The sequence below is a fragment of the Prosopis cineraria genome, unplaced genomic scaffold (genome assembly GCF_029017545.1).
Source record: "Prosopis cineraria cultivar Desert tree isolate PC_DT_omini unplaced genomic scaffold, ASM2901754v1 PC11, whole genome shotgun sequence".
In the NCBI taxonomy this organism is placed as follows: Eukaryota; Viridiplantae; Streptophyta; class Magnoliopsida; order Fabales; family Fabaceae; genus Prosopis; species Prosopis cineraria.
This window is the reverse complement of record NW_026555342.1, coordinates 12625321-12642788: the sequence shown is the minus strand read 5'-3', so window position 1 is coordinate 12642788 and position 17468 is coordinate 12625321. Positions and strand designations below refer to the sequence as shown.

General features: G+C 35.4%; 1 protein-coding gene and 1 pseudogene across 1 annotated transcript; one reads left to right on the top strand and one right to left on the bottom strand.

Moving 5' to 3' along the window:
* Window positions 1–2901: 2901 nt before the first annotated feature.
* LOC129285146 (internal alternative NAD(P)H-ubiquinone oxidoreductase A1, mitochondrial-like) lies at window positions 2902–8125 on the top strand (annotated as a pseudogene).
* A 5849-nt stretch (window positions 8126–13974) lies between these two features.
* On the bottom strand, window positions 13975–15909 carry LOC129284992 (1-aminocyclopropane-1-carboxylate oxidase-like). Its single transcript, XM_054920527.1, has 4 exons — window positions 15715–15909; window positions 15340–15566; window positions 14742–15075; window positions 13975–14456 (listed from the first exon to the last, which is right to left on the bottom strand). The coding sequence occupies exons 1-4, from the start codon at window positions 15820–15822 to the stop codon at window positions 14196–14198; spliced, it is 930 nt and encodes a 309-aa protein (XP_054776502.1). The 5' UTR covers window positions 15823–15909; the 3' UTR covers window positions 13975–14195.
* Between the last annotated feature and the right edge of the window lie 1559 nt (window positions 15910–17468).

The window sequence follows — 17468 nt, the reverse complement described above, 5'->3', positions numbered from 1 at the left end:
ATTGATTCTACTTCCTTTCCACAAATAGGAGAAATCCTAAAATGCCATCTGTGCCTGTGCGCCAAAGTTTCATTAACTGCAATAGCATTGGATAAGGCCTACCATAGAAAATGTGTAACATGAGGGACGATTTTGATTTTCCATAATCTTCCCTAAAAAACCTTAGTAATAGCGTAAGAGGTTCTTGTATCAGTTTTAGTAGACTTAGCTCTCCATAGCCTTCGCATAGCTAAGCTCAATAGTGTAAATACATTATCCACTAGACACCAACACACTTTGTCACTAAAAGCACATGCTGTTAAGGGGATTTGTGAAATGGCATCTAGACTATTATCCTCCATAAGAGTCCTCAATCCTTCAGGCCTCCATTGTCTATTTTCAATTAAAGAAAGTTGCCACAGCCGTATTAGACTTGGCCAAAGCTTGATCAGTGGTAGTTAGCTGCTTAGAAGAAATTGAAGGGATCCACTTATCCTTCCAAATTCGAATAGAACAGCCATAACCAACTTGCAAGCAAATGTTGGGTTTTAAGAAATCCCTACCATTAATTAAACTCAACCAGCACCAAGAGGCATGAGACCCTTTCTTGGCATCAAGAAAATGATACTTTGGGAAATAAATCCCCTTCAAAACTCTAGCCCATAATGCATCAGGATTCTGGATTAGATGCCAAGTTTTTTTTAGCAAGCAAAGTATAATTAAAATTAACAAAGTCTTTGAACCCCATCCCTCCTCTTTCTTGGACTTAGTCCTTTTGTGCCAGGCAATCCAATGTAATTTATTTCCAGTAAAGGTACCATCCCACCAAAAGTTAGAGATAAGACCATCTAAATCCTTACAAGCCTTCACAGGGAATTGAAAGCAAGCCATAGGAAATGTAGGAATGGCATTTATAACAGCCTTGATTAGGACTTCACGACCTGCTTGTGAAAGAAACTTCTTACTCAACCATTAATTATACTAGAAACTCTAACTCTGATAAAGGAGATAGCTTGGTACTTAGTTTTACCCCAAACACTAAGGATACTCAAGTATTTTCTAGAATCTTTAGAGGCATAAATATTTAGTACCGCACATATTTCATCACGAGCTTGTACAGGTGTATTTTCAAAAAAAAAAAGATGGTAGATTCATCTAGATTTACAGTCTGGCCCAAAGCGTCACAATAGATTTTTAAAACTTCGGCAAGATAATGACAATTAAGCATAGCAACGTTCATAAAGAAAAGTGAGTCATTCACAAAGAAACTATGAGCTACCTCAGGGCAGGCTCTACTCATTTTTATACTTGACGAAGAGATATGGTGATAGAGGGTCACCTTGCCTCAAGCCCCTTCTAGGTTTGATAGAAGACACTTTGCAACCTGACAAACATAAGTTCAAATTTACAAATTCAACACACAGCATAATTAGATCCACCCAACGATTAGCAAAACCAAATTGCAAGAGTACATGCCTCAAAAAATCTCATTCAACATTGCCATAAGCTTTACTCATATCCATTTGAGTGTCAAAAAAAGACTTGTCATCTGAAACAATTCTTTCTCTTGAAGATACAAACATAACAGAATGGGAGGAGTATTAAAAATTTTCTTCAGTTCTTGAAAAAGAGGTTGCATGTGTTGTACACTCACCAAATCCACCGATGCAACGTATAATCTGAGATCATAAAATTTGTTTTACATTAAATTAAATACTATGCCTTTTCTCATTTATCATTACATGAATTTGAAATAAATTATTTTATTTATGACTTTTAAAATTTGATATCTATAATAAACTTATATATAATACAAAATTTATAGTAAATTGTACTCTATTCATTGAAAAATATATGACATTTATAATCGAATCTCAACATAAATAAAGTAGTTAATTATTTTTAAATTAACATCATTTTTTATATTTATCTTTATTTAATAAAATATTTTACTTTAAAATAAATATAAAGTAATTTATTTATTAGGGGCACTTTTGAAAAAAAACACATTAATTATACATCAAAACATTATAAATGTCTGTTTTAACATTTAATTCTTTAAAAAATATTTTATTATTTTTTTAATTGAAGAAGTATCATTGATAAAATATAAACAATGAGATGTAAATTAAAATTTTATGCAAAGTATGTGTTTATAATCAATTTCATAGTAAAATACACTTTAGCTTTAGATTCAATGATCATCCTTTGCTGGCCTTTTTCTTCTTCTTATTTTTTTTTAAATATAACCATATGATATATAGCACTATTAGGTCTGTTTTTAACATATGCTAGGCTTAATTACAACATCTCTCACAATTTTTTTTTTCTTTGACACGAATTCAAATACGAACCCACATAGATGTTGTTCTCAAGTGCATCAACAAAAAAGACTGAAACTGGGATCGACTATTAAACTAGTTTAAACATTAGTTTAAGATTAATAGTAAAAACTGTAATTGAACCATGAATTTTTATGTAACGTAAAACAAATATTTTATATTCATTCAAAAAAAAAACATCTACCAACAAATGTTAGTTTAATTAATAAGGATTTAACTCATAATATATAAGATTATAAATTTAAATCATGTTACTAATATAAAGGTTTTGTTGGTGGAAAATGTATAAATATTTTTATAATACTGTTTAAGTTTAAAGGTATACCCTTACCTTCGTGAACCACGAAGCACAGCTCAACAGGATTTTTTGTTGTGAAATAAAAAATAGAGATAAGTGGAAGGCTCCCCTTGATTTTCTCATTCTCAACGCTAGGCCGCCATCCCGATAATCTAGAAGTTCGGTGGGTTCAACATCACATCTCAGCCCTTGATCTCATTACTTGTTTTTCCTGCGTTTTTCATGCAAACCCTAGTAGAACCAGACCAGATTCTTTGCTTCCCAGGTAGCCTTGACTGCTTCTCCATTCAAGTACTCTGTATCCATCTATTTCTTCGTCTCCAGGAACGTTGGACCCAAAAGTCTGGCCTTCCCCGCATATTCTCCCCACGAAAACGACATTTTGGGCTACAACTGTCTTCTACACTCCTCTTTTACGGTGTCGTTTCATCATGACTCTTGCTCCTCACTGTACATCTAGAGGTTACTACTTGTCTGCTTCCTTGCCGGGACGAGAATATGCCTAAAATGTGCTTCTTCGTTGGAACTTGAGGCAATTCTTACAGAGTTTAATTTTTCTTCTCTTTTTTTATTATGTTGTCTCATGTCTGACGCATAATTCATAATTCTCTATTTGAGGATATGATATATAAATGCTCCTGGATCAGTGAATCTCAACTCCCCCACGTTTCTTGGGCGTCAAGTCCCTGTTCTTAATTAATTTTCCCTTTTTGCTTAAAAAACAGAATTTTTTTCCCCAACAAAGAGTGTATAAAACGCTGTGTGTCTTAAACTATTCTCCAAGTTGTTTGGTAGTGCGCCAAACCCAACGCAGCTAACTTTCAACGAATAAGTGGGAAAAGCATTGTTCTCAGATTCATCATATCAAGAAGACTGCCCAAGACCCAAAAACATCAGAGGTCGCGTTTCCTTTTCTTTAACTATGAATGATCATTAATGGAAATTGTCTATATATAACTTCATTGAAGATTTATGAAATTTGAAGTTTTTTTGAGTTTTGGTCTCTAAGATGCTGCGTGTAAGCTTGCCTTTTGTCGCGTTGCATCTTTAGCTGTTTGGTAATATGCTTTTGGTTCTTTTGAACATTATTTTTTCCCCCTTCTTTTTCACTACAAATTCATCACTAGGTATTATAAACATTGAATGTGCAAGCTGAACAAAAATTAGAATCATGGTTTCCTTCGGTTAAGAGCCTGCCGCGTCGCCAGATCTTTGATAATCTAATAAATAAGTTCCTTTTCATTTTAAAACGTTTTAATTTTCAGGCAACATGTTTGATAGCATTATCATGGTAATTTTGGGCATATCTTCTAATGTTATTGTCCCTAGCATGTCTGTAAAATTCGATGTGGTAGGTACTTCGTATGTAGCTTCCACAATCGGTTGCCATTCTGGGAGTTTCTAAATTTTATAGGGTTTTTCATTGTATCTGCCAGTATTTCTCGCGCAAAGCTTATCTCACTTTTGTTTTCTTATAAAAAAAATTCTTGGGAATGATGGCTGTCAACATGGGACTAAACTTCAATCGTCTTCCCTTTTGTCTCCGGCTCGTGTTTTGAAGTGTACACACCACGTATATATATTGGTGCTCTTACATGGAACAAATATAACATCTCATTCTATGATAATTTTTTCTTTGGAATCTTTGCTTATTCATTCGAAATTCCAGGCACGTCACTAGCGCCTTTGCCAGTAATCTTGAAGTAACCTATCTCTGCTATAAGTTTTCATTTCATTCTTCCTCCATTGTAAAGTTAAATACATTGAAACCAATCAGCTTTAATTTTCTGCAGAGTTCGTTCTTCAACAATGGCATTGGCAAGGATTGCTGGAACCAGCTTGAAAAGATCGGGAATTGCTCTTGGCAGAAATGCACTTGGCAAGGATTTGTTCTATGAAGGAGCATACACACGTAAAAACTCATTACCTTGCCAAGTAAATGTCAAAGAATGTGGGAACTTTACATATATTTCTACGATGAAGAAGCAGAATCAGATGAATTTTACAGTCAGAGGAATAGCATCAACTCCTCATTACAAATTTCCATCTGCCAACATACAGAGGTTATGGAGTCAGAGGCAGAGTCAGAGTTAGAACAAGAGGGAGAGACAAGGCATGCAGGGCTAGAGGCAACAAAACCAGGTGAAAAACCCAGGGTGGTTGTTCTTGGAACAGGTTGGGCTGCATGTCGGTTCCTCAAAGGGTTAGACACCAAAATCTATGATGTGGTTTGCATATCCCCGAGGAATCACATGGTCTTTACTCCTTTATTGGCTTCCACGTGTGTTGGAACTCTAGAATTTCGGTCTGTTGCTGAGCCTGTCAGCAGAATACAGAATTCATTATCAACGAGTCCAAACTCCTATTTCTTTCTAGCCTCCTGCACTGGCATTGACACAGACAAACATGAAGTGAGTTAGAAATCTTAATCTCCTCAACTACTTGGAAACCCATAACATAAGATATCAGAGTATGGAATATATGGGGGAATATGGTATTCTTATTTTATTTTAGATATGTACAACTAAGAAACTAAAACTAGACCAGTCATTGAACTAGTCAAAATATTAGTTTAAGGGTTAATGATCAAAATAATAGTCAAATTATGATCAAACCAGTCATGAATAAAATATTTCATTAAATCAGTCAAGATGCTAGTTTAACGGTTTACCAGTCGAATTGAGTAGGTTGACTTGAATTTTCATACTATGCATACAACGCATAAATTCTTGCTTTTTTTTTTTTAAAAAAAAACTTTTGTATCCCAAATACATAAAGAATTTAATTCATCGTGCACCAGATGAAATAGACAATCTGAAAGTATAATAAAATTCCAAGTGCTGATCTTTCTTCCATGTGAACAGGTCTACTGTGAGGCAATTAACAATGGTGGATTACCTAAGGAGCCTTACCAGTTCAAGGTCGCGTATGACAAACTTGTTATAGCAGCTGGAGCTGAGCCTTTAACCTTTGGTATCAAAGGAGTGAAGGAGCATGCCTTTTTCCTTCGTGAAGTGTATCATGCTCAAGAAATAAGGAAGAAGCTTCTCCTTAACCTGATGCTCTCTGAAAATCCTGGTTCGTGTTTCATATCCTTCATGATTTATTTCACTTTTTTCTCTTGTCTGTGCGGTCAATTAGACAGATTATAAAAAATTTAAATTGAATTACTGGATATTAGCCTATCATTCACATATTCTGCCTTCCTGAATTATCTTTTCTTTCTGGCTTTATTTGGAGAAGGGTGTGTAAACCCTCTTCTTTTTTACCACAATTTCGATAAAGTTTCTTAACTGTTTTCAAGTTCCCTAATATAAACATTCAATTGAACGTTTTGAAACTCAACAGTCACATTATTTATAAACTCGTAATAGAACTTGACAGCGAATATCTAAGTAGGTAAATCTAACCTTTCAACTTTCTATTTTTGTCTCTTTCCTCATCAGGGGCCGTGTTATTAATTATTACAAAGCCTGACCAAAACATTATGCTTTCATTACCACAGGCATATCAGAAGAAGAAAAGAAACGCCTTTTACATTGTGTAGTTATTGGTGGAGGTCCAACAGGAGTGGAATTCAGCGGTGAATTGAGTGATTTCATCATGAAAGATGTTCATGAACGATATTCCCATGTCAAAGATTACATTCGCGTCACACTCATTGAGGTTCATGCTTTATTTTGTTTTCACATTTGAACTCCACTCTTGACTAAATGATTAAATTTGGTGTTCACATAATTTAGCTGTTGTCTGAATTTCTCTTGATTAGGCAAATGAGATTTTGTCATCCTTTGATATCAGTCTACGACAATATGCAACAAAACACTTAACAAAGGTAAGCCCTTTTTTCTGTCATAACAAAGGTATGCCTTTTGATATTATATTTGACAGTCTGTCCGTTGGATGTTAAATTTTGGATTATGGTCCTTGATATGGTTTCAAAGCGTCAATCAAATGACTCTTGAGTTCTAGACCTACTGTCACAAAATAGGGTGAATCTGTGCTTTTTCCACCCTGAAACCCTTTCAAACAAGATGAGCTTTTGGGCCATTCGAGTTTAAAAGGAGTTTAATGTGAGGAACATGTTAAAGATTATATAAGTAGAACTAGTCGTAAATCCTCACTTTTAGCACTTTAAGCTTTTGATTTGAAGTCAGTTTCAAGTTCGAACCTGACGCCTGCATTTTTTTTAACAGGTTGGAGTTCGTCTTATGAGGGGTGCGGTAAAGGAGGTACATCCAAAGAAGATAGTTTTGAGTGATGGAACTGATGTTCCCTATGGTCTATTGGTCTGGTCCACAGGGGTTGGCCCCTCTGAGTTTGTAAAATCATTAAACCTTCCAAAGTCTCCTGGAGGAAGGTAAATGAAGCAGAATAATCACTGTTTTAGTCATTCTCTATGTTTAATATTTTCTGATGAATTATCGTTGCTAAATATTGCAGAATTGGTGTTGATCAATGGCTGCGCGTTCCATCTGTTGAAGATGTCTTTGCACTTGGGGATTGTGCTGGTTTTCTTGAACACACAGGCAGGCCTGTTCTTCCAGCTCTAGCTCAGGTTAGATGATTCACTCTTTCCATTAGAACTTTTCACTCTTATGATTTGCTCTCCTCTAGATCAATATAGATCAGATTTCACCCTCACATTAACTTTTGGATATTACTGTTATGAATAAAGTGATTGACTTGAGAAGCGGTCAGGTCTGTTTTGATCAACAATGTCCTTGATTCGGGATGAATGATAATACATACATAAATACATAAAATATCAGACATCACCCTCATATTAAGTGCTTATCTATGGGTTGGTCACTAACAGGTCGCTGAAAGGGAGGGGAAGTTTCTTGTGGAATTGTTCAACAAAATGGGGAAACAGAATGGAGGCAAAGCTTTCTCTGGAAAAGACATCCCACTTGGAGAGCCTTTTGTTTATAGGCATCTTGGAAGCATGGCTTCTGTAGGTCACTATAAAGCACTGGTTGATCTACGTCAGTCAAAGGTAATCAAATAGTTTCAATCTTTATACAAAGTAATCATTGCACCGTAAGATTTGTGACAATGTCGTTTATACTTTTAAGTGAAATTTACCTTTAACATGCTTACAAATTTTCTTTTTATTGACTATTTTGTGTCACCCTGGTGTTAAACTTCTGTTTCTTTTCAATATTCGTATTCTTTGTAGGATGAAAGAGGGTTGTCCCTTGCTGGTTTTCTCAGTTGGTTGATATGGCGTTCTGCCTACTTGACACGTGTAGTAAGCTGGAGGAACAGGTTCTACGTGGCAGTTAACTGGGCAACCACACTAGTCTTTGGCAGAGACAACTCGAGGATAGGCTGAAGTTAAAATTCATTTATAGCAGAACACCAATACCAGGTGGTCTTTTAAAGAAAATTAATTCATGTAAGTCTTGTATTATTTTCGCTAAGCAATGAGCCTCAGTGTTCATTTAGCCTGTGGTTTCTCTTTTGTAGAATTCAAAGTAAATAAACACTACATTTAGCCTCACACCTTGTTATTGCAAGTAAAGGAGATCAATGAGATTTAAATTGTTAATATTAAAGTCAAAATATTAAAATAAATGGAGGCAATTGTTTTTGGGGGAAAAATGAGGTCATCATGCATCAGATTATGTTTAGACTTTCTCTTGAGACTACAAAAAGATGATGCAGCAACTTCTGAGAAGCGTGACTACTCTAATGAGCGAGACAATAGCATCATTATTTCAGATTAATACATTACACCTTATAACGACAATCATACGGTATGACTTTAAAAAGGGGAAGTCAAGCAGGTCATTAAAAATGGAGATTATGTTATGCTGCCGATACGTTGTTATTTTTAGGCATGTTTTGCTATTGCTACATGATATACAATAAAATACCAGTCTTAATTCTTAAATTTGTAGTTTCCATCGAGTTGCATCCGTATAGGTTGAAGAAAAATATGAAAAGTTGAAGGATAATATAGCCTCAAGTATCGTTGCTTTAGAAATTATAAATCTGCGCATAGGAATAAACTTGCATAGTGCAAACAAAAGGTCAATTTTGTTTTACAAATGTAGAAAATTGAAATCGGGCTGAAAGATTTTTGCAAAAACAGGCCCACGCGTTTTGAAAATTGATGGCCTAATACTCAGTTTTTATTATTCAACTTCAACATTTTCTTTTAAGCACAAATTCATTCGGGAAGGTATTTAATGATCCACCAATCAAAACCAATGCCCTTAAGATAATCACAATCTATAAGTCAAGATTTATTGCTGTGCAACACATTTCTGGAGGACAGGCTTTAAATTTAAAATTGGAGTCTATTACAACTAAGGACCACTAATTATGGTCTATGACTTTGATCAATGATTCAGTTTAACTTGTTTCATCACTTCAGTTATCAGGTGAGCATATCATAAGTTATTCAATGACTTTGTGTTTTCCTCTTCTTCATCATAGAAGATCGAGCAGTAAGCAGTTGTTGTTCTTCTGGCGAAACCTTCTACAAGGAGTGATCCCTTCACGAAGGTTAGTGGCTTGAGTTTAAAACTTCCTTTTTCTACATCACTTTTACGATTTATCTAGATATCCAAATTAATTGATCAAATGCAAATTTATGACAACTTTTTTAGTTGTTAAATTCTTCACATGTTATAATTGTATTGAAGAACGTAATAGAAAACAAATGAACAGTTTAGCAAACTTTATCCAAGTTTGTCAAATTTCTTCTAATAAATGAGGGAAACTGGAAAGGGTATTGTCTTCCAACTCAGCATCACATTTTTTACTTTTTCAGATGAGTTTCTTCACCAGTCATGTCTGTTTGAGTGTGCAAATAGTTTTGTTCTCTCTGTTTTTTTTTTAATTTTATATTAACAGTTGATACAAATACGCCTAGACACTAAGGCATTAGCATTTTGAAATTGCCCTTGGTACTATTAGGACAATTTCTGGTTTATGAGCTGCCTCTGTGCACAGACCTTGCTGAATGCAGCATTTGCCCAGAAATTTAGACACCTTAGAAGGCCCAAAAAGAATTTGAACAAGCTCATTGATGGAGAAGCTAGATGCTAGGAAGGTAGATATGAAACTAAAGCAAATGAGGCTTTGGAAAGGAATGAATCCAAAGGGCAGACGTAGAGCTATGGCTGAAAAATGTTGAACAGTTTGCAAGTGAAGTAAAAAAGATCATTGGGGAAATTGAGCAAGGGAATGAAAGATCAGGTGTTTTTCACCATGTTAAGTTTGTTCAAGAATAAAAATCGGGAAAATCATTGAAAAAAAGATCTTGGAGGTGGGAGAGCTTCTGAAGAAGGGTCAATTTTCAGATGATTCATTGGCTGAAACTTCACCAAGAAAAGGACACACTCTCCCCACAACAAGATTTGCGGAACTTAAATCCACCACGAAAACTTTAAGCAAAATCTGGGAGTTCTTATTGGACGAAAGACTGAGAAAAATCGGTATTTAAGGTATGGGTGGTGTGGGGAAAACAATAATAATGGCAAAGATTAACAACCTTCTGTTGAAAGAGGATAGGCTTTTTGATTGTGTTGTATAGGTTAGCTCTCCAAAGGAAACAAACCCTGAAAAATTACAAATATCATTTCAGATAAGTTTGGTTTAGATCTCTCAGCCTTCAAGACGAGACAATAAGAGCTGTTTCACTTCCTGAAGCTTTCCAAAGAAGGGGGAGATTTGTTATGATGCTAGATGACTTGTGGGAGCTGCTCTCTCTCCTGAAAGAGTTGGAATACCTGTACCAACCATAGAGAATGGCTGCAAACGAGTGATAAGCACCGAACAGTTGAGTGTTTGTAGAGGTATGTCGGCAGATAAGGATGTGAAAGTAAACGTTCTTGATTAGAATTAAGCTTGGCAACTGTTCAGAAACAAAGTTGGAGATGGAGATGAAGCATTGGCTTCTCCAGATATAGAGAGAATTGCAAGACGTGTGGCAAGAGTGTATGGGTTCGCCTTGGCATAATCACAGTGGGCGGAGCTTTGAGAAATGTTACTGATGCTTCAGAATAGGAGATTGCATTGCTCAGACTAATAGCTTATGGCTTTGGATCTTTCATGTTCCCGGAACATCAAACAACATTCCTCATGGAACAGAACAACTAGGCAACCTCAGACGACTAAATATCTCAAATACTATGATTAAAAGTTTGCCATCTGGCTTTCTCTCAGCATTAGCTCTTATAGAAGAACTGTCAGTATGTAATGTTCTTGGTTTCAAGTGCCATTGCCACAAACCAATGCTGAATTCAGCATAGATGAATTCATATCCTTCGCAAGTTTATCTACTCGTGAAGTGGACTTTTGGAGTTTTGAAGTCCATGATCTATAAGATCAGGTCACTAGTTCAGCTAGATTAAGTTTAAGTTCAATGTTGGACCTGGAGAGATCCAAGAAACCTCAGAGAAAAGAAGAATATCATTTCTGGTGTTAACCGTTGTGAAAGGAAGTCCCGTTTTAGTCCCAGAAAATACTGTTGAGTTGATGTTTTATGATTGTCATGATATGACAGGGCTAATTACTCGCCTTGTTAATGCAGAGAAGCTTAAAAAATGCACTGCCGTGTGCTGTTACAGTATAGAATACATTGTTGATCATGGACAAAACGATTTGTCTATGCTGGAGACAATAGTTCTGAGGTTTTTGATGAATTTAAGGATGATTTTCGGGGAAGTGGTGACACCATCTACTCTTACGAGCTTGAAGATCATTACTGTCCCAAGTTATGAAAAATCTATTCTCAGGGCATCTCTTACTGCAACTATAAACCTTGAAGAAATTAGAGTCAGACATCGTAACAGTATGAAGGACTTGATGATATATGGGAGGAAGACAACAATAATTATGCAGCTAAGGTCCTCTTTCCAAAACTAAAGGAGTTGAGGTTGGAATTTATGCCTGAACTTAAAGGAATATATGGTGGGTTCATCAGTTATAGCTCTCTATGCTCTCGCTCATTAAGTATAATCATAGCCATACACAACCATCTCTGTTCTTGTCTTTCACTTGTTGAAGTCATTTTATATATACAGAATTTATAGAATAAAAGGATTCATCATGTTACTGTATAAAATAGAGGCATCTTGTTGTTTAGTTGATGTTAATTTTATATTGATATTGATAGGCTTATTGAAATATGCTAGTATAACTTGGCATGCATGTGGCAGCATGACGCTATTGACCAGGTAGGTTATTCTTTATTATCTCACTTCTTCAATAATTTGCCAGAGTCCAAAACGAGAGAGATGAAAATCTGAAATCCGAGGCTTGAACAAGTGGTTTCACCAGTAAGATCCTTAGCAGATACCGAAACTGTAGACACAAAAAGAACTTTTGAAGAAAAGGTTGTCAAGTTAGTTAGTAAAAACTACCTTTCAACCTTAATTTGTTGAACAAGGGGTATATAAAAATGCAGAATCATGGTCTCTTGTTCATGTGATAATTTGAATGACTATGCAAAAACAAAAGGTGGGCTCCACATATGCTCTGCGATGGGCTAGGGACGTAGAATTACGGTTAGCAGTTACAGCTTTTGGTTCAGTGACGAAGAAAGATTATAACAGTCTTATTTTTCCATCAGAAAACCATGTATTTTATTTACCAGGAAAAGAAACTTTCAGTAGCATGATAATAACCTCTGATGTTTTTAAAATCCATTGAAGTGTCTTGTTCTTATTCTGTTTTATTCTTTGCTGTCAACCTATCAAATTTGGAATCTGAGTAACATAAGCAGGGAAGTAGGAAGATTTGGTGATGAATAGGACTTATGGTTCAAAATGGGCACAGTGACTTGTTGGAATTGGCCTCTAGTTTTAGGTAGTGTAAACTCTAAATAGCGAAACCATAAGGTATCAGTTGTTGTCAACTACTTACCTACTTTTTCTATCTCTATTGCTGATGCCAATGGTTACTCTGATTTTTGTTCTTTCTTCTTTTTTTTTTTTTTTAAATTCAGACTGATTTATCTGAGCTGTTTTCTTAAAAAGCTTGAATTCCCAATATTATACACATCCTTAGTTTGGTTGCTGTCTTTCATAATATTTTTAACTAGTGTTTTCCTTGGGATTATCTACTAGCTTCAACTGCAAACAGTTAATGTCTTATTCTTTGGCCAAAAAAATCTATCATTTGTTTCTCATAATAGGATTTTAGGTAGTAATAAACAAATAAATATATTCCGACCCAAAAAAAAAAAAGATGAAATTACCTAGATGTACCTTAACTTTTTGTTGAAATTACGAAGATGTCCTCTTAAATTTTAAAACAAAAAACTTGAATTATAAAAAGTCGTTTTGTTTTATCAAGATCACATAAGATTTTAAGTTGAAGTCCTAGTTATGTAATTTCGTTAAATACTTATTAGGAGAACTTGCTTTCATTGCAATCCGACTCTACTTGATCCAGACTACGGAGGGTCTAAAAAGCTCCGTATAATAGGTGCATTGCCCAATAAAAAAAATCAGGTTTCTTCTTTATTTTCAAAACATGCCCACATCTTGTCTAGAATAAAATTTCCTTTTTTTTGTGGGGGGGGGGGTATTGTTGGCCTGTTGAAAGAGAAGCCTCGTGGTTCATTCTGGCCCCTCCCCCTAAAAAGAGTTTATACATGCACTGAAAGTAAAATAAATACTTGTAGAATTTTAATAGGACTCAAAAGGTCAGTGTAATTCGTCTTTTCATTTTAAGAAATTTGTTTATAGATAATGAAAAAAAAACTCATAAGTCTAACAAAATTCAAGAGATATTTTTCATAATTTATTTAAAAATAATAAGAAGAGAAAAATGTTACTGAAAATTACAAGAAGAGCCGTATCCCTTATGGAAAGAAACAGAGGAATTGAGAAAAGATCCTCTTTCCTGTTGTTTCCTTTTAGTTTAAAGAATACAATAATACCCCCTCACAACTATTTTGGCTTAAATAATTACGAACTGTTTTGATGTAATACGTCTTTGTAATCTCAGTTACTTGACGATCCCACTTGAATTTTCCCCCCTTTTTTCACTTTAAAAGTGTGAGACAAAATTGTACACATATGCATTCAGATTAAATTATTACTCAAATCTCAACTATGTGACCTATAATTGGCTACAACATGGAAGGCAGAAGAATAATTTAAGAGTTTCATTTCATGCACCGGTAACCGACCTGTGATTGGGAGACGTCAAAGCCACTTAAGATCACCCAGAGGCCTCAACTGCTTTTGCCTGTCTCTTTGGTACTTTTGTTCATAAAATTATTATTTTTATTTTCTAATTCACATGTCCATTTTTGTCAACACAAGACATTATAATTAAACAGCACAATAATGAATAATCCAAAGAGGAATAATCATGAGAGACAGTTCCTTATAAGGTGGGTAACAAGATCTGGTTATTTTCATTAACAGTACATCTCACTAACTTGACATCATACTCACAAACTATATTAGCGTCTTTACCTTCATACTTATTATAACCATAAAAAGCACTTTTATAGTGTTATACTACACATGCATGACACAGCTGTTCTAGTACACCAATAATTAAACATAACTTAATTTGCTAGAATTCATCAGTAATCATCTTCTTCACACAGTTGCTACGGCCTTCATCGCTTCAAACCTTGGTTCTTTGGCCTGGAATTTCAGACCGGAGTAGAGCTTCATGTAATCATTGAACACAAATTTTGGGTATACTTGGCTTGCTTCGTCTTCCTTCACCAGCGACGGTGCCGGGGCGATCACGGCTTCATCTCCTGGGTTGTAGAATGAAGCTAGGGACATTCTGGTTCCGTTTGTTTGGGCAACCACACGGTGCATCACGCTCTTGTATTTTCCATTGGTTATAACCTGTCATGATCCGAGCAAAAAGACTGTTAGATTGGTGATCTTGAACTCCCATGCATGATCATCTCATCCTATTGGTGACATTTCTCTGGTTGGTACGAATCTTGCACACAAGATGTTTGATATTTTGGCAAGGTAAAAACTGACACTGTCAAAGAGTGGATATAATTACTCATGAAGTTGTGTGGACAGTGGGACACGTGGTGGATATTGTGAGGTGTTATGTTGTGTCATCATGTGAGTATCAGAGACTCGTATGATTCCGTTGTTGAAAGATTGATGGTTTACCTCGAGTTGGTCGCCGAGGTTGACGACGATGGAGTGGCGCATTGGTGGGACATCGATCCACTGGTCGCCCTTGAGGAGCTGCAATCCACTGACCTTGTCATCTTGGAAGAGAAGGATGATGCCACCAGCATCAGTGTGAGCTCTCAGACCTTTGATCAGATCTGGTTTGGGACAAGGAGGGTAGTTGCTAACTTTGGTCCCAAAATTTGGACCTTTGGTACCATAGAACACCTTCTTCAGATACCCTTTCTCCAGCCCAAGGTTCTCACACAGCAAATCAAGAAGCACCAAGGCCAGCTTCTCCAGTTCAGCTGCAAATTCCTTCATTGCCCTCCTGACACACCCCGAAAATTAAAAAGAAAAAAAATAGCACCAAGAAGCATGCTTCTGTCAGACTCAGTCACACGGACTTGTACCAAAAAGAAGAAACCTACTGACACGAATAATCTCAAAAGGAGTGACTGATTCCATACAAAAACTTTATCTCAAGTGTCCAAGTTTTTTTCAATTAAAGTGTGTTTAATTAGACTCTGCATCAAATTTAACCAGAGAGAGAGAGAGAGAGCATGTGAATGAGATTGAGATTGTGATGTGGGACCTGTAATCTTCTTGGAGATCAGGGATCTCTGAAATGTTAGGGGTAGGAAGATGGCGAACAAAGAAGGTGCTTTCCCAGTCTAGGTCATTAATTTCAGACTGAGCAGATTCAAGGCCTTTGCTTGCCACCATTTCTTTGAACCTCTGCTCCATACACTTCTTGTAGTGCTCTTTGCTCAGCCTCTCCACTGTGTCCATCAGCTCAGCAGAAATCCCATGGTTCAGCAGCTTCAGAAGAAACAAGGAAAACCCACAGAACAAAACTTGTATATCAGAACAGAAAGCTTTTCCCTGAACCCAGAAATGTGAACAAAAGAACAAAGAAGAAATTAATGGAAATATCATGTTAAAGCGTTATTACAAGTACATATAGTACCTCAAAGAAACCCCAGTTCTCACAGGCATCTTTTATTGCTTCCATGGTGGTTCCTCTCTCTTGAGTGTTGATCATCTTTCCCAAGTCAATCACTGGAAACCTCTCCATTTTTCTCCTCTCTCACTTTCTCTCTCTCTCTCTCAGAGGCTAATGGGCTGTGCGAGGATATGCTGTGTGAATGAATTGTGAGGATTGCTGTTTCCTGGGGTGCAATTTATAGGACCTCAAGGAGCTATTCCTAGAAAAAAAGGAAGAACGAAACATTTTAATTTAATTTAATATACCAAGGAAAGATAAAGTTATGATGATGCTGTCTTCTTCAATAAATTCTTAATAACAAAAATAAAAATTGTACGAAATATTCTCATAACTTTTTTTTTATAATTGACTTGATTTATTTATTTTTCTTTTGAAGATACCTTTAGAATGCATTCAATTGGAATATTGAGTTTCACCATCTAAAACATTTGGAACGACCATGTATAATAAATAGATTGAGAGATTATTGAATTCTCTCTCATGACATGATAGTCATTTTTTAAGGGAAAGATGAGTAGTGAAGCATTAGTTTATTATTTTTTGATGCATTTTGTTATGATATATCAATTAAAAATATATAAATGCAAGCATCAAATCCAAGCAAGAAATAAGATCCTTATCAACTCCACCACTTTGACATGGAATTTCTAACAAATTTAACACACGGATGTGCGGCCGCAAAAGATAAGAGAAGAAATATAGAGTATGTGTCAAAATCTTGAAGTCGAAAACTTAATGGTAAAATGTCATTTTAAAATGATAAAAAAGAGAGGAGGATGCTTTCGACAATTATAATACCACACTTCCGAAGAATAATATAGCAGCAAACAGCAATAAACAAAGTTGGGTGGGAAACTCCAATCTCGGGAAAGGGAAAGAGAAAATAGAAAAATAAAGGGCAGCCGCGAATCTAAATAATCTCAAAGTAGAAGAGATAAAGATACTAATATATTCATGTATTTTAAAGAAGCAACTAATTAATTCAAGTGTTGATCTTAGTAAAAAGAATTAGATTTTGCTTCAGAAGGATATCTTTTATTCAAGTTTTTACTGAAGCAAGAGATGTTTCTAGAAAAGCTACATAGCACTCATTTGTAGTTCAACTTGGCTCAACTTGCATCAGTTAGAGTTTAAAAGTAATTTAATCTGCATTAGATAAAATAACTTACGAATATCTGAAGTCATATTAAATTCTAGCTAATGGAAAGTTTAAGTTCTGCTCAAGGATATGATCACTCTTATTCAAGTTCATGTGAAATCTCCAAGACATCTTTAAAAAAAGTTGCCATCATTCAGTACCCAATTAACTTATCAGTTGGAGTTTAATGTGACTCAAATATGCATGGACATGAAGTAGTTTATATTATTGCATTATAACATTATTCACTTATAATTTTTGGATTTTATTTAGAGTAGTAGATTATACACACACATATATATATAATATTTCTAAAGAAGATTGAAATTGAAATTTGAAAATATAAGGCAGATGAATGTGAAGCTAAACATGTTGGGGGTGGCGAGTATGAGGAATATGTGGCGAAGATGTTTGTGGAGGAATGCAAGGATCCCTACTTAGTTGGCAGGAACAGAGCCAGGATTTAAAAATAAGGGAGGCCGAGAATAAAAAATATATATACTATAAAATTTTCATAAATTTTAGAAGGATCAAAAGTATGTAACACCTATATAATATAAAGAAAATTTTAAATTGG